This window comes from Lampris incognitus, chromosome 21, assembly GCF_029633865.1.
Source record: "Lampris incognitus isolate fLamInc1 chromosome 21, fLamInc1.hap2, whole genome shotgun sequence".
Taxonomy (NCBI): domain Eukaryota; kingdom Metazoa; phylum Chordata; class Actinopteri; order Lampriformes; family Lampridae; genus Lampris; species Lampris incognitus.
Genome location: NC_079231.1, coordinates 5,364,581 through 5,387,710, shown reverse-complemented (window position 1 = coordinate 5,387,710; position 23,130 = coordinate 5,364,581). Strand labels below are relative to the sequence as shown.

At 45.2% G+C, this 23,130-nt stretch overlaps 2 protein-coding genes across 3 annotated transcripts in view; both read left to right on the top strand.

Moving 5' to 3' along the window:
* Positions 1 to 7,524, top strand: part of bmpr2b (bone morphogenetic protein receptor, type II b (serine/threonine kinase)) — a 40,563-nt gene extending 33,039 nt beyond the window's left edge. For both annotated transcript variants that reach the window (XM_056301356.1, XM_056301355.1), the window contains exons 8-13: positions 677 to 837; positions 1,170 to 1,317; positions 2,076 to 2,212; positions 2,787 to 2,959; positions 3,153 to 4,501; positions 5,412 to 7,524. In XM_056301356.1, coding sequence (XP_056157331.1) covers positions 677 to 837; positions 1,170 to 1,317; positions 2,076 to 2,212; positions 2,787 to 2,959; positions 3,153 to 4,501; positions 5,412 to 5,665 — 2,222 coding nt within the window. In that variant the 3' untranslated portion in view covers positions 5,666 to 7,524. The remainder of the gene's footprint in view (positions 1 to 676; positions 838 to 1,169; positions 1,318 to 2,075; positions 2,213 to 2,786; positions 2,960 to 3,152; positions 4,502 to 5,411) is intronic.
* Positions 7,525 to 11,668: 4,144 nt separating this feature from the next.
* LOC130131470 (protein FAM117B-like) lies at positions 11,669 to 22,962 on the top strand. The gene is made up of 7 exons (XM_056301152.1): positions 11,669 to 11,740; positions 12,562 to 12,645; positions 18,843 to 18,953; positions 20,713 to 20,856; positions 21,562 to 21,772; positions 21,857 to 21,977; positions 22,637 to 22,962. Exons 1-7 carry the CDS (start codon positions 11,720 to 11,722, stop codon positions 22,911 to 22,913), a joined length of 969 nt encoding a protein of 322 aa, XP_056157127.1. The 5' UTR covers positions 11,669 to 11,719; the 3' UTR covers positions 22,914 to 22,962.
* The last annotated feature ends 168 nt before the right edge of the window (positions 22,963 to 23,130 follow it).

The following is a 23,130-nucleotide window of genomic DNA, read 5'->3' as shown; positions in this document are numbered from 1 at the left end:
ACTGCATTTAAATGAGCATGTGAGAAATACGGGGAGATGGCGGTGGTGTTCTGAGATGGATGGAGTGAGGAATGAAAGGGATTGAGCGAGATCAACAGAGCAGAGAGAGAGAGAAGATGAGAGCTAGAGCAGACCGACTGGCAAAGAGAGAGAAGGCAAAGGGATCCTGTAAATTGCATACTAAAGAGTCCCTTGGGTTTTTGCTATAGTCAACCCCCCACCTTCCCCCAACACCCTTGCACATCGACTGCAGGAGCCTTCCCAGCTGAGATGCCACAGTCGTGGCACCAACTCTCCTTGGCCTCTCAGCCTCACTGCGCCCTCTGCAGGACAGCTACTTATTACAGCCAACGGGAGAAGCATAATATCGGCGTAATCCCATTGTTGTACTTTAGATTAGAGGGTTTATCTGTCTGTTGACAGCAGAGCTTGCTCTGAAGAACAACAAGGTGAGCTGAAAGCCATGTGAAGAGATTCTTATTAACGTGTTGTCACTCGGCGACAAAATAACACAATTCGCCGAACAGGGATTTTGTTAGATCTGAAGTTATGACTTGGTAAATATCACAGCCACTGCCTTTGAGACATAGTCTACACACCTTGGGTGAGGAGAAAAAAATGAGTCTGCCTTTGTCTTTCCTGTTTCAAATAATCTCTCCCCTGTCTTTCCATCAAGACTTGTACAAGCCGGCTGTGTCGCACAGGGACCTGAACAGCCGGAACATTCTTGTCAAGGCCGATGGCACATGTGTCATCATCGATTTCGGCTTATCCATGAAGCTGACAGGCAACCGGCTCCCGCGCCATGGAGAGGAGGAAAACGCCGCCATCAGTGAGGTGAGTTGGGGAACAGGAGTGAGAGCCAGTAGAAAAGCTGGTTTTACCTTTACAAGTTTCACCTTAGCTGATCCTATGAGACACTGTATCCATGCTTTGTGTCGCTTTCCCAACTTTCCTCAGGGGGAAAGTTGGGAAACTCTTATCTGATCTCCTCCCATAAAGACTAAGCAGAAGAGAAAAGCTTCAAAAAGTTTCTGCTTCGACTCTTCTCAACCCTTCCCCCCTCTCCTTCTCTTTTCTTCCCTGCTTCCTCTTCTTTCCTGTCCCACCCCTCCTTTTCATCACTGCCCCCACCCCCATCCCCATTACCCCTTCATCATCCATACCAGGTGGGTACAATCCGATACATGGCCCCGGAAGTGCTGGAGGGAGCGGTGAACCTGAGGGACTGTGAGTCGGCCCTGAAGCAAGTGGACATGTATGCCTTGGGTCTGGTTTACTGGGAGACCTTTATGAGATGCACAGACCTCTTCCCCGGTGAGAGACAGAGAGAGAGAGAGACATGTTTATTTGTTATTGTATAGGACATGCCTAAATTGGCTGGGATTGTTCAGTAAAGTTGGTCTATTCAACAGCAGCCACCAGCCCTTCTATTTCCCACTTTACCGTTACCTAGGCCTATATTTAACCTTTGACCAATCACAAGCACTTGTGAGCGGGTCATGGCCAGACCTGGAACTGAAAAAGAAGTCGGTAGTGAGAGAAGGAGAGTGAGAAAGAGAGACAAAGACAACTGCATAATTAGTTGCATGGGCTCATCTCTTGATTTTCAGTATAGTGCAGTTCTTGTGTAATTATCCAGAAAAATGGTTGTAGTATTGAAGAATATTTAAATCCACCAGCATGTGATTCAGCATGAATGTGAGCCACCTACCTTGTTTGCGAGAGAAACAGGCAGACTAGCGGTTTGACTGACCAGGTCGGCCTCACCATCAGGTAAAAATGGATCAACAGCCAAAACAGACTGTTCTGACATTTACAATCTACAGAACAGATTCAGTTAATACTTTCATTGATAGTTAACTCCCACTTTTGTCCTGAAGTTCATTTAGAGCAATATTTGTGGCTAGTAATGGTGAAGAATTTCAGGTTTTGTGTATGAGGGGGGTACTGTCTTTTCCATACCACATCCCTCAAAATGGAACTTTGTAGTTTCTGCATTTTCACGTTTCAGTGTTTGTGAAATGTGAAAGATTGATCTCTCTCTCTCTCCCTCCCTCCCTCCCTCCCTCCAGGAGAGTCAGTGCCAGAGTACCAGATGGCGTTCCAGGCAGAGGCAGGAAACCACCCCACGTTTGAGGACATGCAGGTCTTGGTGTCCCGTGAGAAGCAACGGCCCAAATTCCCTGAGGCCTGGAAGGAGAACAGCTTGGTGTGTGTCTGTGTGTATGCATGCATATGTCTTTGTGTTAATGTGTGTGTTGGTTGTATGTGATGTCATGAGTTTGTGTAATAGTAGGTTTGTTCACATCCATGATTCATGTGTGGTGTACGTTCTAATAAATATAGATTTGTGCTCCCCACCAATAAGTTCAGAAAGCTGTTTCTGCAAGCTAAGAGAAATATGTAGCCCATATGAACATAAAAAGTCACACTGCCCCAGCCACTATCAGCAGACCCCATATTATATCCAAAATTTGGTCCATGATGAAAATCCATGTCAGTCCCCTAAATTTTTCTAAAAAGGTTTTTCCTAAATATGAACCACATTTTCACCATCAGGCTCCATTTTTGTTTATCGTTGCAGACAGATTGTCTGTTGCTGAACATTTGGCTGCCAACAAGCAATATCTTTCAGTCACTTACTAATGCCAATTAATGCCCCTCCTATTGCAAGACATAATTATCGCACTCCTCTCGCTCAAAAAAAAAAACCATTGGATAGTAACATAATGATGCAGTGGTTGAAAGTGTGGACAGCAGAGTAAGACTGTGTCTCTGTCCAGGCGGTGCGCTCCCTAAAGGAGACCATGGAGGACTGCTGGGACCAGGATGCTGAGGCTCGTCTGACGGCCCAGTGTGCAGAGGAGCGGCTGGCTGAGCTGCTCCTAATCTGGGACCGATCCAAATCTGTCAGCCCCACTCTCAACCCCATGTCCACCACACTGCACAACGAGAGGTGAGCATACAACCACACGTCCACTACACTCCATAATATACTGTACAGACACACTCACACATATATAAACATGCATTCATACACACTGTCTGTTTTGTACTTGATTGAATGACTACCCCTTTCCAATTTTCCCAAGCAATGTGGAATTGACATTTTCCTTTGTCTCCCTCTCCTCTTCTTTTCCTCTTACCAGAAATCGTATGACACCAAAGTCTGGCCCGTACCCAGACCATCCGTCCTCTTACATTGAAGAGCAGGAGGGGGCAGCCAAGAACACACAGTTGGACACCGCCTCCTCTGTGAGCGGTCGAGGTGGGGCCGGGGAGAGAAACAGGAACTCCATCAACCAGGAGCGCCAGCAACAGGCTAATGCCCGTCTGCCCAGCCCAGAATGCAGCAGCACCAGCGCGGCTGGCGCAGGCCTCAGAGGGAGCCCCTCCACTTCCACCACCACCACCACTGTCATCTCTGAGTCTGAGGGGTCGGCAGGGGGAACAACAGTCCCCGTATGCCTTCACCTCACCCAGGAAGACCTGGAGACCACCAAGCTGGACCCCAAAGAAGTAGACAAGAACCTAAAGGAGAGCTCTGATGAGAATCTGATGGAGCACTCCCAGAAGCAGTTCTGCTCACCTGACCCGCTCAGTCCTGGCAGCTCTAGCCTACTCTATCCGCTCATCAAGATGGCGAGCGAGGCCTCGGGCACACCGGAACCCACCACTGTGCCTGCAACCATATTCCCCCTGCCCAAGCAGCAGAACCTGCCCAAGAGGCCGTCCAGTCTCCCCCTGCGCACAAAGCCCTCTAAGAAGGAGTCCGCATCCTCCTCACTCAGGTTCAAGTTCGGACGCTCGGGGAAGTCCAACTTGCGGCAGGTGGAAGGGACCAAGATGAACGTTGCCCCTGCAACGAGCACAAACGGCACCACAGAGGCTCACAGGGTCAGCAGCACCAACAACCTGCCTGCTCTGCGAGACGTGCACGTCGATGGCACCGTCTACAGCACCGTGAGCGCTCAAACCAGCAGTGGTGTTTCCTCCATGGCAGCAGGTGGTGCCACAGGGTTTGAGGGGGCCGGTGTAACTCAGAACAGCTCCGGAGCGTTGAGGTCAGATGACAGCCGGCTGAGCTTGGGCCTCATCACAGCCAGCCCCGATGAACACGAGCCTCTGCTGAGCCGCGAGAGAGAGCAGCCTGACTCGAGAGACAGCACCACGAGCATGGCCCCTCTCCGCTCAGCCCGCCCCAACACCAACAACAACAACAGCAACAGCAACACTGGACATGGCCAAGGCGATGGTGGCAGTGAAGAAGAGGGTGAAGGAGGGGAGGAGGAGCAGACCGGAGGAGAGGAGGGCAGCAGGGAGGCCACAGGACCTCCAGGAGAGAGTTCAAGCTCTGGGTTTGGTGTGATGGACCCCCAAGCAGCCGCCCCAGTGACCATGAGAGGGGAAGCCCTTCTCAGACAGCCCAAAGCCCGAAGGCCAGAAAGACCCAACTCCCTGGATCTGTCCTTCACTACCCGGGATCTGGCTTCACTAGGTGAAATTACTTATTTGCACACTAACAGATTTGTCAGACATGGTGCAAACAGACTGCAGCATTTCCCTTACTATAGCCATGAGTGGCAGGCTGCCCACTAATCGTTGATACCTGCCAACTCGTGTCCCCCGTCAGCAGTGAAATGTGAAAATTAATGTTTTCATTTTCAACGAAAAGGGATGTGCAATACAAGTTAATTTTGCTGTGCCATAGAATGGCAGGTTTTCAGAAGAATAATGTGTAGCTCTCTTAGTTTTGATTATTTTGTTTGTGAAATATGACTTGGTGTGGCGCATAGCTGCAGCACTGTTGTCAGCACAGATGTGACGCACTCTGGTATTTTGTTGTGAGGGCAGTGGATGGATTACTTTACATTCCACACAGCTTACAGTTCCCATAAGTTGAAAGGTAACTCATCACGGGTTGAGACTACTTGTATTTTCATCCGACATGCTTTGTTAAAGACTATAATTACCACAGTGACACTTGCTACTTACAAGCGAGGTGTATCGTAACAATAACCTTGGTCTGACGATAAAACAAGTACAGTAAGCAAGCAAGCAAGCCAGGCGAAACTGTCACATTATGTTGCACTGACCCACATTAAAAGGACTTTGAACAGAATTTTTACGTTTTGGGAAGTAACAAGTAGTGGATACCAATTGATGTATGAGGTTAAGAAGTGAAGTGTGATGGAAATGGTCACATTTTAACAGATACTGACATTGTCCTTATTCAGAAGACTAATGGTAATGGTGAAATGGAGCTCCTTGATGGACCAAATGTTTATCATAACCACCCAGTGTACACTGTACCTGCTTTATACTTTGCTATATTTTGTTGCATGCCTGCATAGAAACCCAACTCTTACCCCACAAGACACTGATCGACACATTTTTCTGTTTTCCAGGGGAGGACATGACACAGCGGGAGGGAACGTTGGGCACAGGAGAAAAGATTAAGAAGCGCGTCAAAACGCCATACTCCCTGAAACGATGGCGCCCCACGACTTGGGTCATCTCCACAGATACTAGGGGGCCAGAGGTCAACAACAACGGGTCCGCCCAGTGTCAAGGTCAAAGTCAGAGCCGGCCCAAGTCCAGCTCGACCATCTACCTCCGGGGGAGCGATTCTGCCTGTGAACCCAGCGACACCCATGTATGAACTCAGAACCCTCTCAGAGGACTCAAACAGTTTGTTTCTTGGGTTTTTCTTTTCTTTTTCTTTTTTTTTGAGATGTTTTTTTTTAAGCTCTCAGTTGTGATTTTGAATCACCTTCAGCAAGAGGAAGCTATCAAGAGTCTCACTATCAAACAGCCGAGTCTGCTCATAGACAGTAATTTGGGTCTGTCTCGCACTTGTCTCTTCTGACGACGGCATTGCTTTAAATGGAATCCAGCTATGCAGCATTCTCATTTGCTTCGGTTACAGTGTTGTTGTTTTGTTAATATCTTTTCATTTTGTTGTTTCCCCCCTCCACATATTTCATTCACAGGTGCACAGCGATGTTTTGAATGGATTTAGCTCTCGGTGCACTTTTGAACCAGTTGATGAATCAGTGTTTAGAAGTCCTGTCGGTTGTGACCATGACAAAAAGTGGTCTCTAAACTCAAAATAGCGACGAAAAACAATCAACAATTTGAGCATTCTATTTTTTGGTAGACGATCGGGAGAAGGCTCTGTAAAAAAGAAAAAAAAATCAATGGTCTTAAAGACGGAAAACACTAATTTCACTTTTTTTTTTTTTGATGATTTGTATGCAATACCATTTTTTCCATTGTGTATTCATTTTGTTTGTATGATGATTTTTAATTGTGCAATAGGATATAGCTTTTAGACGCTCTTTTATTTTTGCTTTTATTATCCTGGTTATTGTTTTATCTCTTCATTCTTTCGATATGTTTATCTCCGTTGCACTTATGAATAGTCACAATCATATGTAAACAATCCACTATATTCTACCTACGCCGCCCCCAAACCCCCGCCTTCTTCCATTCCTTGCTTTGTCATGGAGAGGAAATTATGGATGACAATCCTCCTCTCCTTCTTTCTTTCCTCTCTGGACCTTATCTGTTGGGGTGACAAACGGACAGAAAAAGATGATTCTAACAATCAGTCCCCAACTGGTTGGTCGGATGGAGGGGTGGAGGGTGTGGGGTTCTCGTGGAACTTCTCTGCTTGCACAATTTTACCAGGAATGGCCCCACCCCCGGTACTACAGGGGCCTTTTAACTCTACAATCACGAGCCACGATAGACGGAGGGATCTGTTACAGTGGCTGAGTCAACCACCGCACCACGATCACCTGACCTCACTGTGGACTTTTCTGTCTGTCTGTCCGTCCGTCCGTCTGTATGTGTCGTCTTATCTGTGCGTTTGTTGGTATGTACGTAACTGAAAAACCGGAGAAACTACCAAGCCGACATTTTGCTCTTGAAACTAACTTGGAAATTGGAACAGTTGTCTCAAAAAAAAAATTCTGAAGCACGCTAGATATTATTTCTGCTTATTGTCGTGTCATCCATTTATATTCTAGTAAGTGTATTTGTGCATGCATGCGTGTGTATGCATGTGTGTGAGAGAGACAGTGAGAGAGAGACATTATATATATATATATATATATATATATATATATATATATATATATATAGTGGGTTTGTGAGTGAGTCGGTGTGTGTGAACACTTGCTTTGTTCCTTAATGTCAGCTAGTTTGAACTGTGGGGCTTGCGCTGTACAGGCAGTCTGAAATGTTATGGTACTTCATTTGGTATTTTCAGCGCTGCTTCAGGGCAAATGAAAAGATCTCAATTATGTTTTTGTAACCTGTAATTTGTAAGAGAAAACATGTATGTGTATTGCATTGATATTTGCATTGTTTTTATGGAATCCTGTTTTGCATTCAATGGACACGGCCTTTCTTTCCATTGCTATGCCTCTGCTCAGTACAATTTTCTGTAAACATTTTCAAGTCAATATGGAAGAAAAAAAAATCTCAATAAATGTATGAAAGAATTGTCGGTTGTATCTACAAAAAAAAAAGCCTGTCATTGTAAAGTGTGGCTCGACATTAGGCGTGGCAATGGAAAAGCTGAAGACTCCCAACTCTGTAAAACTTCTAAAATCCATCTATGATTTTCGATTTTTATTATTCTGCAACGTTAACGTACCTTCAAGCCAGTAGTGGATCTAGAGACTTTTTCCTGGGGTGGCAAGACTGTGTCCCAGAGGTGGCAGCTGCCACCCCTGTTGCCACCCTGTAGATCCGCGCCTGTGAGGGGGAGGGGGGATTCTAAATCGGCGACTTCTGTTTGAGATGAGTTCGGTGCGGGTCTCATTGACCTTCACCGTGCATGTACATAAAATATACTTTAAAAACACATTATCTGATTTATAAACGGGGTGGCAACAGGCGTGGCAAGACTGTGTCCCAGAGGTGGCAGCTGCCACCCTTTTGCCACCCTGTAGATCCGCGCCTGTGAGGGGGAGGGGGATTCTAAATCGGCGACTTCTGTTTGAGATGAGTTTGGTGCGGGTCTCATTGACCTTCAACGCGCATGTACATAAAATATACTTTAAAAACACATTATCTGATTTATAAATGGGGTGGCAAGACTGTGTCCCAGAGGTGGCAGCTGCCACCCCCTGTTGCCACCCTCTAGACCCGCCCCTGCTTCAAGCTAAAATACATTTGAATAACCTAATACGTGAAGCGGCGTTCGAGTCTGCGAGTGGATTTCCACGCCGTGGCTTAGCGAAACGAGTGGGAAGCAATGGCTGCCCGGAAGGCAGGAGAAAAGCTTCGGAAGTAATGTGGAGAAAACGCGTCTAGTTGTAAAAACCACGGGCTCAAAATATGCAACAACAAAACAACCTTTCTCCCCCCCACGCTGACGCCGGAGGGAGACACTTCCGGGTCCTTCATTTCCTCTTCCGCTCCGCCGTCTGCTCCGCGTGCCCTAGCAACTGCGGCATCAGCGCGAGCGGCTCGACGCCGGTGCGCTGCGTCACCCCCCCCCGCCTACGTAACGTAACGTAACGTAAGGACGTCGCGTCGACCGTTGCCAGCGCCGCATCAACCATCCCTCCCCGCCTCGTTTTCTCTCGTTGTTTTTTTTTTTATTTTTCCCCCTTTCGCTTTTTAAAATCTTCTCTTCCCCCCCTCTCTCTCGACAACTCCGGAGAGGGATAAAACCTCGGGACGAAGTCCGTAAGAGAGAGAGAGAGAGAGAGAGAGAGAGAGCGCTAGAGAGGGGGAGGGAGGGAGGGAGGAGGGGGAGCGAAAAAAACAACCCCGGCGAGGGGGGGGCGGCAGGGGGGGCTCCAACAGCAACGCCCATCGACGACCCTCCGCGGACGCGTAAACCGAGGAGGCTGATGCTTCTGTTTTAATGTCCCCCCTTCCTGTCTCTCTGGCACCGTAGCGGGCATTGTCTTGCCCCCCCCGCCCGCCCACCCCACGCTATCTGCCTCTCCGCCGGCTCCGGAGCATCCTCAGGTACCGAGCGGTTCATCAATCAACAGGGGCCGGGCAGGCGGCGCTTCGCTTAGCTCGGCGAACCGACATCACGTTCCGCCAGGTGGGCAATGTTTTGGTTTTTTTCCTCTCCACCCCCCCTCCTCCACCTCCTCCCCTCCTCCCCCTCCTCCTCCCCCCTCTTTACTAATGTACCGTGTTTTTCAATTCACCATCTTTACCGATTTGTCCGTCACACCTAACGGGTTCGGGGTTTAATGTCACGCTTTGACAGCGTGGGTGCCGTGCACGCGCGTCCGCGGGGGGTGGGGGGGTGGGGGTGGGTTGCGCGCCTCGGTAAACAAGATGTGTATTTTGCAAGGCACTCGCCCAACACCGATTTTGCACCTTCGTGCAAACCGAGAGGTTGTGGGTTCATAAACGCGCTCGCTTGCCTGCGTTACTGCGCATGCGCAGCAAAATCGGGGCGCAACGCTGCATGGCATTTTCCTGAACTGCCTTTGCGGCGCTTTATTGTGTTGCTGTTGCACATGCACCGTATTGTGAAGTTGGTGGGTCGTGTTTTTTCCATCCACTGAGACGCACCACCCGCCAGATCTTGTTGTTGTTGTTTTATATATATATATATATATATATATATATATATATATATATATATATATATATAAAATGTTTTTTTTTTTGCTGGTTTAGGCCATCACAGCCACGAGGCCTTCCATCCACATTTGCTCTGATGCTGAATGATGATTGAGTTATGAGTCGGTCAGGCGATTTCCCCCCCCCCCTGTCACGTTCAATTTGGGTACTGAATAGATGTTAGGTCCACACAGCCATCAAAACACTAATATGTTGTGGCAGTTGTGATAATGATTCATTGTTTGATCTCACTGTGATGATGCAGTGGCATATTTGTTATTATCGTGAGTATTTCTAATAATACGCAAGGCACTGTTTTTTCCGCCTGTGTCGAGAGTCCCGAGTTCACTGTTTGCAAACTTGCAACCCCAGTTTCCTCTGCAGGGTTGGAATAAAGTTAGCATATTGACCTTATCTGCTCTAAAATTATACCTCAATGAACTTGGAATTTATTTTCCATTCGGTGATTACTGTAAACCAGATCTCCCCTTGGACATGTTCGACACGAGTGAATGATATTCCGAGTTTTCACAAAGCTTACGGCTCAGGCTGAGAATCTGTGATGTAAAATCAGTATTGTAACGATTGACAATTAAAACACTTTTATGGCCTGGCTTGAGCTCAGGTCTACTATTACTCTCCACTGTGTACACCAGCAAATACTGTGAGTCTGCTCATGGTGGATTGCCAACCTGTGGCATAATCAACGATTAAGAAAGGAAAAGCAGCAGCTGAAAATCAAGAAGTGTGATTTTTATCTGCTGTTTAAAAACACACATACACACACACATATACACACACACACATATGTGCATGCATGCATAGTGTTATGTTAATGAAGTCAGCCCATTCCCTAGCAACAGTGATATGCTCTGTTCAGGACCCTGCCAAATTTAGCAACTGGACAAGCACTACCAGTCCTACACTCAGTGTGTGTGTGTGTGGGGGGGGGTAACACTCACATTTTAATCTATACTGGAGAGACCTCATTCTTTAAAGCAACATTTCGCAACTTTTTTTTACCTCAAAATAACAGCTTCATAATCATTTTGATGGTGCACTGATTTGTAATAGGGAGAATGGTGCCTTTTTCATTCCCACTCTGTGCACCGAAAGCCTGTTCTTGCACTATGAAACTTGGGTTGAGCGGGTACGATCCTCTCAGTGTACCATCAGAATGGTTTTGAAGCTGTTATTTTAAGGTAAAAAAGTTGCATAATGTTACTTTAAGGAACCTCAAAACATGCACAGAGCCCACTGATGTGACTTGATGCAGTATAGAGGTTAGCAGCTGTACCCACTTCGTCTGGCAGTCTCAATGGGGGTCAGTCGGTCATGCCCACCCCGCCCCCACTTGCCCCCTCACCCCTCCTTCTTTTGGGCTTTAAGCTGTTTTAATGCCATTAACTGTGTGGGAGACCGTGGAGAATTAGGGGTGGGTGGGTGGTGGGACTCTGTCCACTACCAAGCACAGGATGGATTAAGTTCAGTCTGGGAACATACAGACACACAAGCACACACAAACTCGCACAACAGGGTTGTGATGCAAGCCTAGACAGATTGGACAAGCCTGCCGTAGGCTAATCTTATTGGTTAGTTAGCTGTAGCCCAAAACAGACATATTATCTGGTGATTAGTTTATCTGTTAACTTGCTGAACTCTGTGTATTGATGAACATCTTGTTTACATCACTGGGCATTTGTGACCTAAGCCAAGCTCTCTCTCTCTCTCTCTCTGTGCCTTGCTTTCTCCGTTTGGTTCCCCTTCCTAGCTTCCTTTTTATCTGTCTCTCACTTTACCATTTTATATCCATCGTTATCAAATCTCTCTCCTTCTCTTTCTCTCTCGCGCTCCCCCCTCTCCTTCTTCACTTGTCTTCCCCGGTCGTCTTCGTTTGTCACAGAGAGCAGCAGTGGCCTTTGTCTCAGACAGCTGTGGTTCTCCTCTCCGGAGTCCCTCGTCTTCTCCTTCTCTCTCTCTGCTCCTCCGTTTCCTCTCACTCCCCCACAATAGCGTCCAGCTGTGGCCCTCGTTGGGCGCGCTCGCTGGCTCTCACCTGACAGGTCCCTGGCCTCAGGACGACAGCCAGCACCAACACGTTCCCTACATGAGGGACAAGGCAACTCAGGTGAGCAATGTGGTCGTGTGTTTTTGGCCTGTGTGTGTGTGTGTGTGTTTTGCATATGCGCTTATTTGCATATTTACGGTGTATGTAAATTTATGTGTTTTGGGATCAGGGAATCATAGATGACAAGGCTGCAACAAGGTTGCAGGCTGTTGCATCATTAGTTATTGGTTTACTGTCTGTTGTGTTCACATGGTGTTCTCCGTCTACTTTTCACCCACTCTCTTGCTGTGAACCAGATCTCTCGTTGTGTACAACATTGTGTGTTCGCTGAGTAGTCTGAGTGAGCTGAATGGTCAGAAGAAGCATTTCATTCCTGGTCCAAGCAATCTCATTTTCTCCTGCTTATCATTCTTCTGCATGTTTCAGAAAACTTTCCCGGCATCACACAGTTGTTGGTAATTAGCTTATGAACATCTTAGTACGGTGAAGGATGTTCTCTACTATGACCAGGGATTTGCTTCATACCTGATGCATCACTGATGTACCCAGAGTTGAAAAACTTAAAAACTTTCATGGATATTGTTTTGATTCAGTTTTACAGGCTTAAGGTGTCAGGAGACTTGAGGTTTTAATTACTCATTTTATTACAGAACATTTCTCACGCTTCACCATGATTGCCTGAACTTTATTGCAGCCTTTGCGTCGCCACATTTGAGAAAACCTGCCAATTTGGTACACAATGTCTTCTCCAGATCTCAGAAAAGACTGTTGGTATAGCCGTCTGCTCTGTCACTGGATAGTATTTATTAAAGTAAGCCGAGATCATTTTTCTCATTTTTGCATATCATTTGTATGTGTGTTTTGTTTGTTTTGTGTGTCAGACCCCCCGGGCCTGGGCAGATGAGAGGAGGAGGGGCTCTCACAAACGTTCGGCCTCCTGCGGGAGCACCGACCAGCTTAAGGAGGTGAGTTGGACCACTGGACTCTTCTAAATTACTCCAGGGACCCGCTAAAAACCTCAGAGTGTGGAGCCAAAGTCTTTTTGTATTAAATAACCGCTTTTAGGAGCAAAGTGCTTTAGGTGTTGTGTTTGGATTCCACTCAGTTCAGCGACTTAGACAGGATGTTGTCTTAACTGCCTCCAACGTTTCTTCTTCAGTGGTGCAAATGACCTAAGACCAGAGGATGGAAAAGATAGTACATTATCGTTAGCAGCAAAGTTGTGTTTCATCGGTTTTTTGGGGTTTGTTTTTTTTGTGTGTTTGGTTTGATAACTTGACATGGGCAAGGGCAGCCGTGTTCTGAAGGGGTGTTTCTGAGAAATTTGCATCCCACCAAGAAAACATAAAAAGCAGTTATTAAATTTTGGGGATGCACTGATACTGATACTGGTCCAATAATGTCCTCAGTACTAGTACTCGTACTCGCAAAACTACTCCGACTAGACAATTCCAGTGGAAATTGTGAAAAGTGAGCGACGCATTTCCCCCCCCATTCATACGGGAAGAGGAGGGAGCCAGATAGACGACGCAGAGCGACGGCACATCGATATGTCATTTGATGTGGAGCGAGAAATGACAGTTACAAGCGTGCGTAACTTGGATGAGTGCAGGCGGAGCGTTTTTTTTTTTTTTTTACTGCTACACCAACCGCGACTGTGTTGTGTTCCAGCCGTGTTTTCTGCTTCACTTCTGCTTCAGCTGGTAAAAACGACATAGAACGGTGTAAAAAATGAGTTCAATCTGTTTAGAAATTATTAAAATAAATACCACATTTTACCGAGGCAGTGTGACACAGCAATGCAACCTTGTGGGTTTTTTGATTGCACGTTAAAATAAATCAATCAAAGCAATGTGTATCCATGATCCTGTAGTTAAAATAATCTAGTTAATTAATTCAGGATTAGTTAATATAGCCTACGCTTCAAAACCCTGCATAACCAACTGCATTATCACTTTTCCGCTTCCGGTGTGGGGAGATGGCGGCACAAATTCATGTTTGCAGCGGCCTCACCCAGTACCGTCCATGCAGTGTCTTTGTCCACGTCTGCGTCCAAGTTTGTCTTCGTTTGATAGCTAGGAGAGCTGGCGCTGGATCAGCTGGGAGAGCTTGGTCTGCTGCGTCCTGTGGGTCCAGGGACCACAGCCCTGCCCGGCGCTGCGCCCAAAGAGGTAACACCGAGGGCAGTGTGACCGGATGCGGAAGCGGGGCAGGCTAAGCTAACTGCTAGCCCATGCAGACCGGTGGTTCCGACAGTCATCCTGACTGGCGTTCATTCTCCTGGACAGAGATTATTTTCTTTTTAGTTTGGATATATGTGCTAGTTTGGATATGTGTACTTGTAGTTCTTGTAGTTTTTGGATGTGTGTTTTCGTCTTTGTGTTGCACTGTTGTGGGCTGGGGGTAAACGATATTTCATTTCATTTCATGTGCGCAAGTGCATGAAATGAAACGACAAAGTATTCCTGATTCCTGACTTGGCAAAACTCAATATGCACACAGTGAAGCAAAAAACATGGCAGGCATGCAACCACACCCAACACAGATGCAGTTGGTGTAGCAGGTTTAAAAAAAAAAAACGCTCCGCCCACGTGGCGTGCAGCGTCCGTGCCTGGCACTAACAGTTGTTCTGCTACATCCATCCATCCATCCATTATCCAAACCGTTTATCCTGCAGTCAGGGTCACGGGGATGCTGGAGCCTATCCCAGCAGTCATTGGGCGGCAGGCAGGGAGACACCCTGGACAGGCCACCAGTCCATCACAGGGCTGACACACACACACACACACACACATGAAATTGTTATCAATTTGGCTGCGACATCTGTCACCCCACCAATCGTATATTTTACTGAAATCCACTGAATGTTACAGGTTACATTTAATTAAGTGTGCCATGTTTGTTCAGGGAAACACAAAGTTTAATGTTAAAATATCAGCAACAGCGTCATGTTGTATATTTAATTTCTTACAATCAGAAAGTGAGGAACAACTGATGAAAAGAAAACATGTTTTCAAAGTCATATTTAGAACTGTAATGGTAATATTAAGTACTCATATTCGAAACTCAGCAGGGTTTGAATTACGGGGCGCTAAGGGGAACTTGGCTCCCCTGAAAGCCTACTTTGAGAAATTTAGGGGGGAGCTCTGAAACATCGTCCATTTTGTGTCACGGGTTGTAGATCATTTTTCTGTACTTTAAGGTTCCTTGAGTGAATAATAATAGTAAAAACATGCCAATTTTGTGTTTTTTCGCTCATTGTGTTTCAATTTCCGAACATTTGTCTCCCCTTGAAGATGCTAAGATTTGCCTCGGGTATGACGAAGAAGGACAGGAGTAGGAACGGTTATATTAGAGGGACCGCTCAGATGGGACGGTTTGGAGACAAAGCAAGAGAGGCGAGCTTGAGATGGCTTGGACATGGGTGGAGGCGAGGTGCTGGGTGTATTGTTTCACCCTGTTTATTGTAAAGCGACTTTGAGTGTTAGAAAAGCGCTATGTAAGATTGATTTATTATTGTTATATTGGGAGAAGGATGCTGAATATGGAGCTGCGAGGGAAGAGGAAAGGAGGAAGGCGAAAGTACTAGTAGTGGTAGACAATAAACATGTTCCTGCTGTGGCCATCCATGCGTGGCAGCGCACTCGCAAAAGAAACCCCGGCTACGTCACCACTTGAACGTCTTCCCTTCACCGAGTTGGCTAGCTAACGAGTTAGCTAATATGGTATGCGAATGGTAACTCGTCAGAAAACTCTGATTCTATTCCCATTGTTTTTTTCATTTGTTATTATTAATTGATTCTATTCCCATTGTTTTTTTATTTGTTATTGTTATTTGAGTCTATTCCCATTGTTTTTTTTGTTATTTGATTCTATTCCCATTGTTTTTTTATTTGTTATTATTATTTGATTCTATTCTCATTGTTTTTTTATATGTTATTATTATTTGATTCTATTCCCATTTTTTATTTGTTATTATTATTTGATTCTATTCCCATTGTTTTTATTTGTTATTATTATTTGATTCTATTCCCATAGATTTTTTATTTGTTATTATTATTTGATTCTATTCCCATTGTTTTTTATTTGTTGTTATTATTTGATTCTATTCCCATTGTTTTTTATTTGTTATTATTATTTGATTCTATTCCCATTCTGGTTGTGTTTTTTTTTTTTTTACGACGGTGTCGCACAACGGCCGCCCGTGAGCGACGTGTCGCAAATTGTGGTCACTCACGCACTCGCTCGTACACGGACCCGAGAGGGACGTTGAAAATCCCTCAGAATGACGAGGAAGTACAGCGGAAGGCGTCTGTTGTCGGTCGTTCGGTCGGTCGGCCGCCCGTCGGTCGGTCGGTTGGTCGGTGTGGCCTTCGATCTCTCGGCAACCGATCATCCGATCGGCTCCACGCGTGGCGGGTGCGCGTCGGATTGACTCGCGTGACGTGGGCTAGGTTAGCCTGCTGGCCACGTGGGGTCTAACGGTACACGTATTCGTACCGAAAATGCGTTGCCGCCCCGGTTCTGAACAAATCGAATAATAATAATGTAAACCAATGAAAAGCTGCGGCTGGCTGGCCGGCTGGAAAGCGCGAAAGTCCCCATAGAAGAGGAAGAAAGCGAACGCCGAGACGCGACGCCGTTCCTTGTTTCTGCTACGAGGCAACGCGGCCTCGGCGGGCTGCGCAACTTGGCTCGCAGACCGCGACGCGGGGCAGGAGGACGGCGGCCAGACTCGGCACACCATACGGTAGTATTACTGTACACGATCTGTTAAGGAATTAGAGAAACCATAAAAGTGCAACGCTGGTGGTGTCGAAGCCCACAAAGTGTTCGCTTGCGAGACGAGCCACGGTTTCCAGTGAAGCCCTTAGCCACGCGTGCTAGCTAGCTAACGGTTAGCCTTTAGCCACGTGTGCTAGCTAACGGTTAGCCTTTCGCCACGTGTGCTAGCTAGCTAACGGTTAGCCATTAGCCACGTTTGCAACCAAGCTAACTGCACTGGCTCTGCTCACTAACGTAAGGCTTTTTTTTTTTGGAAAGTCATGAATATATGTAATGTACATCATTGTTTCATTTCTTCCTTGCCAGAATGATATGGTCCAAAGACTCTTATTGCGTTGTTGATGAAAATTAAGACGCTAAAAGCGGGCCTATCAGGTCTATACACTTCATCCATCCATCCATTAGCCGAACCGCTTATTCTGCTCTCAGGGTCGCGGAGATACTGGGGCCTATTCCACTTCATTTCATTTGAAATTTCCATGTTTACATAAAAAACTTAAACGATGAAACCAGTTTTTGATTTATTGCAGCTGTAGAAGGTATGGAATGTGAATATAAGCAAAATGGAATGGCTTAATCCTGTAAATAAATTTGACTGTCGCACTGAAGTTGGATGTATGATTGACAGCTGATAGGAATAACTCTTATCTACAATAACTCACATTTGTCTGACAAATACAAATGAGATTTACTAATTTAACAGACCTATTGCAGCAGTCTTTGCATAAAGTTGATGACCCCTGCTGGACTAATAGTGCAAAAGAAAGAAATTTGGGGATAGGCAAGTCAGCTTTTTTATATAGTGAAATAATTTAATGGGTTTTTGCTGCTTTTGCCTAGTTTCTCTGCTGCAGAGAGGTAAAAGGTGGCCTTAACTTTTGTCCTCATCCTTTCATGGGTTTTATTTTTTGAACATCCAAAAAATGTCTAAAGATTCGGTTAAAAAAAAGATTTCTAATTGCTTCAGATATTTCTATTCAGTGTTTTAATTGTGCCGCAGTAATGTTTTTGAGTCCTAATATCTCTATTTGGGGACTTTCCGAGCAAATATTGATATATGTGATCGTTTGCGATTAAATCAGCCTATATACGTATATTTCTGCCACCCCTCAAAGTCTCCATGCCACCCTCTTGCCACCCCATGAATATTTCTCTAGATCCACTCCTGGCTGCACCTTGTGTGTTGGCTCTGTGATGGACTGGTGGCCTGTCTAGGGTGTCTCCCCGCCTGCTGCCCAGTGACTGCTGGGAAAAGGCTCCAGCCTCCCCCTGGCCCTTGAGAGCAGGATACGCGGTTTGGATAATGGATGGATAGAATATTTTGATTTACATATAAGTAAATTTTACTTAGTAGGTTGCAGCAGTATTGGCAACCTCTTTTTTTATTTAAGAGACAGAGCCATACCCTACCTAGTATGTTCAGTAAACCACCGTTTAATAGAAGAAAGAAGCCATTTTATATTTTGTTTCTTTTCCTGGCGCTGTACCGAAAACATACCAAACAATGACTTCAAAACCGAGGTATTTACCGAACCGTGATTTTTGTGTACTGTTAACACCCCTAGCAATCTTGTGTTGTATTGATTGTCATTTTATTTAGGCCTGTGGTGTTTCAATTCTATTTTTGCAAGGTGTTGAACAAAAGTGTGATAGGTCCTGTATTATGGTGTATTATCATAGTGACGTTGCCTCCAGGATGTTTGACTATTCAGTAGGCGTTTGCGTGTTGTGTTTAGAGTGTGGCTGTTGTCTTGATAGCCCATGTTTTAATAATAGCCTTAATAGCCTAATGTTTTAAGACCAACAATTGAAGCTGTGGGCATGTTCCAATGTTGTCATGTAGGCCTGGTCTGTTTAGAAGCATAACGCAAACCATTGTCCAATTCACCATGAATTTTATTTATATATATATATAAGTATATTTATATATTTTTTTATTTTTTTGCTCAAGTGATATAAGAACATTGCAACGGTGAATTGTTTTTCTGTGTCTTTGTGTTACCTGCATCGCTAGATTTTCTCTGTATAAAGTGAAATGTTATTGACAGTATTAACTGTATGTAGTAACAGTAGAATAGTTTGCATAGTAACCCTGCAATTGACCGCACATGTCCATGTATGCGCGTGCATGTGACGTGTAGTAGCACACTGGAAAATAGGGCTCCCCTGACAGCCACTGTAATTTGAACCCTGGTACTCGGTATCGGCAAGTACCCAAATCTAAGTAGTTGTACTTGTACTTGGTCTGAAAAAAAATCGGTATCGAGGCATCCCTATGAAATGTATTTGATAGATTTGGTAAATAAGTTTGATGGGAATGATTCTGTGTCTAGCTGACTGTTTGATTGACTGCTTGGCTGTCTGTGTCCACCTCCAGATTGCCAAGTTGCGTCAGCAGCTTCAGCGCAGCAAACGCAGCAGCCGCCATCGGAGAGACAAGGAGCGCAAGTCTCCCTTCAATGGTAGCCACACCATCATCCAGTCACAGGTGAAAAATAGGCACATTGCGCTTGTGTGTGTGTGTGTGTGTGTGTGTGTGTGTGTGTGTGTGTGTGTGTGTGTGTGTGTGTGTGTGTGTGTGTGTGTGTGTGTGTGTTCGTTCTAATCCGTCTACCATAGCGGGTGTCTATGGAGAACCTGGTTTTGTATCCCCTCACCCAGTCACAGGTAATAAATACTGATTTATGTGTAGAGCCGCAATAAATGATTATTTTCATAATTGATTATTCTACCAATTTTTCAGATTAATCGATAAATCACTTAGTCTATAAGAGTTTACATAAGATGTCATATAAATTCAAAATCACCTTTGGGCAAGTGTGCCTACACACACATGGAATTTAACTCCGGTTTACGCAGAATAACAATACAACAATCTTAAGGAATATATAGAATGTAATATACTATAATACATGATAATATAATTATTAATATTATCAATATAATTAATGTTATATAATATAATTATCTAATATCATGTATATTTATAACATACTTATATCCTCAGAAATAATCTTCAGGAATATACAAGGAATGACTATATACTGGTGAAACCGTTGCTGTGAATTCATAAACGGGATACCAATAGTGCAAAGAAATGAAGAGTGCAAGGAATGCTGAGCTAAACAGTAAAAAAAACAAGTTAAGTTAAAATGCCATGCACAAGTTCCCATAGCCCAAAGTGGTGTATTAAGATTGTTTACTTAGTCTACCTAGCAGTCAAAAAACCCAAAAGCATTGATTTTATAATGACAGGAATCTGAGAAAGGCACGCAAATCTGTAACCAGCAAACACGTATTGTTACTTGATAAATGACTTAAACGATTAATTTTCAGTCACTTGATTAATCAACTAATTGTTTCAGCACTACATGTGTGTGTCTTGTTATCGTTTTGTGTGTGTATAACTTGTACCGTTCTGGGCTGGCCTCATCTCTGAAAGAACTGGGTTGGGTCCCTGGCCTACAAGGTTTTGAGGATGCTCCACTTTTGCTTGTTTTGTAGTTTGACCACAGGGACAACAGGCCTAGAACAACGGTCTCCGTGCTTTATGAAGTCCGTTAAATTTGGCTCAGTTGACGCCACGCACAAATAGTCAGGCAGAAACACAAACACACTTAGTGCACGCAATTCTGGCGTGTTAGTGTTCTGCTAGTGGAGGTGACAGATCCATTATCCAGATGCTAACTGGTGTCAGATACTCCTTGTGGAGCGCAGGAGGACAGCTATCCTGCTGCCCATGTCCACCTGAGAGACAAAACACTTCTGACCAGGCCTTTGGCAAACTCTTTCCAGGATGGGTTATCCATCGTTTGATGAGCAAAAACGTGAAAAAACGATTGCGAAAAATAGTTTTCAGCTGTTTCACTGATCATATTCATTATAGTTTCCTGTAAACGCAATGATAGATTGTGTTTTTTTTTTTATTTCTCCTTATAAACTCAAGCCTGGTGTTGTTTTTGAAGAAATAAATACTGAAGTACTCCGTGGTGCGGCAACAAAGCGGACAGTATTTCTAGAAGAATCCAGTTATCTGTGAGGTTGTGGGAGGATCAGAATGAATTCCTTTGGTGGTTTGTCTCATCACGGTGTTTTCTGTTGGAAGGTTTTCGTTGTGGCAGGGGATGGAGATCATTTTACATCAGCCATATGAAATGAATGTAAAGGGAACACTATGTCCTGTGTAAACAAGGGAAGAATTGGTCATAAATGCAGATGTCTGTGGGTGTGTGTTATGTGTGCCTTAGTCTCCAATGCCCAAGACCATCCTGATCCCCATCCCCATCTCCAAGTCGTCGGCCCCGCGCTTTCGCAACAGCGTGGAAGGCCTCAACCAGGAGATTGAACGCATCATCATTCGTGACACTACGGAGAAGGATGAGGTCATCATTGTGAGTCCGCTGTTTTAAAATAAGACAAAATGGATTGCATTTACAAAAATGTTTCCTTGATTCGGTTTTCTTCTGTGATCCTACGCCATTGGTATTATATGATCTTCTCAAGAAACATGGCTAGAAACCGTTAAACACATTGAAAATTTCTATTTCTATCAGTCATTATCTCTTTATTGATTTTTCAGCTTTTCCATTAGTGTGAGTTATCTGCAGTATGTAGGTTTTTGTTTTTTTGCCTTTCTAATCAGCTTTCCGTATCTGCAACATATAATTTTGTATGGCAACAGCTCCATTGAGACACAGCTAACAGAAACACAGCATGTGCAAAAAAAGTAGGGTTGCAAATGTACAGTGGTTTCAGTTTAAAAAGGACGCTTGTATCTTCCTTTGTGTTTATTATGCGAGGACCACTTTTCACATATACATACAGATATCCTCCAGTGTGTACCCTGCACCAACCTGCAGTTGACAGCTAGCGTTAATCCTCTTCTCCTAAACCCCTGTTTCAACCCCCTGGGGCATGGCTAACCTACCAGAAAATATGTATAATTATTGAAATCATATAGATGTTAAAGGGTTTAGTGTCGTTTGGGATGGAAAAGGTTTTGGCAGACGGTGTTCTCCATCACTTGCAGGGATTAGGCCAGCAGGAAAATGCTGTTATTGTGACCTCATTTGTGTGTGTGTGTGTGTGTGTGGCAGCCGCAGGACGTTCCAGATGGGCATCGCGCCCCCCCACCTGTCCCCCCCCAGCGCAGCAGCAGCACCCGCAGTATTGACACACAGACCCCCTCGGGGGGCGGCCTGAGCGGCGGTAGCCATAGCAACTGCAGCAGCCGCCCCGATTCCATTTCGCCCTCCTACCTCACCATCCTCAACGACATGGGAGGCAGCAGCCCGTATGAGGACAAAGGTGACTAGCGCACATGTGCACACACACACCCACACACACCTCCCACACTGCCTCCCACTGACCCTGCCTGCTTTCTGTCCTTAGAGCTTGGCCCGTGCTCCCCACTACCTAAATACGCTGCGTCTCCCAGACCCAACAACAGCTACATGTTCAAGAGGGAGCCTCCGGAGGGCTGTGAGAAAGTCAAGGTGTTTGAAGAGTCCATGTAAGTAGACCAGCTCCCAGTTTTCATAGCTGCAGGAGGAGTTTCTGCTGTGTAGTGTTTAACAGAGAGGTCAGGTTTCCTAAGAACATTAGTGCCACCCAATGGAATAGTGTACATTAGTGGTATCCAACCATTTGCCATCGAGATCCACGTGTATGCAGGTTTTCTTTCCGACCCAGTACTACACAAGCTGATTTCACTGATTTGTCCTCCTGTCTGGTTGAAGGTATGTTAATCAGTGAAATCAGCTGGTGTAGTGTTGGTTTGTAAAGAAAACCTTCTTACACATTGCCCTTCAGTGGTACATGTGGTACATGGTTGAATACTTCTAGTTGTAGAAGGGGACCAGACAGAACACAGTCTGATGTCTTACACCTGGGCTTTCTTTACAATTTAATTAGTAAAAGTTTTTTTTTATCTGTGTATAACATAATAAAAGAAAAGAACTACCACTAACTATAATGATTTATGAATACTTGCAGTAGTAGATACATAACTATAATTATAAAGTAATATAGGAATTATATTATTTCTAATATGTTATAGGTTATTTTAGGTTATAGGTTATTTTAATAATTGTCAACTTTCCTTTTTTGGTGTGTGTATGTGTGTGCGTGCGTGTGTGCATGCATGTGTGTGTGTGTGTGTGTCTCTACCAGGCCCAAGCCTCTCCAGGAGATCCCTCCTTTCCTGTGTCCGGACCGGAACAAGGTCAACTTCATCCCCAACAGTGGCTCAGCCTTCTGCTTGGTCAGTATCCTCAAGCCCCTGCTTCCTGCCCCGGAGCTCAGTTTCCGCCCCGGGGTGGGTCTCCGGAGCCTGTCCCCCTCCCTGGTGCCTCTGGGTGGCCTGCGCAGCCTGTCCCCCGCCCTTGGCCTGTCACGGAGCTCTGGCTCCACTCAGCCCTGCCTTCTGGAGGAGCCGGAGAGCTTCTGATGGCCCACAGGCTTGGTGCGGGGGACAAACGTTAGTGATCCCGACCAGATAAAAAAGATCTGTTTTAAACTGCAAAACCTTGGAACCCTCCACCCCCCCCCCAAAAAAAAACAAAAAAAACAAAAAAAAACAAAACCCGCCTTCAGCATGCTAGCTAAGCTCCCTCTGATGTCCTTACCTTGATGGAAAAGCTCTTCCCACTGCCTCCCCTTCTCAG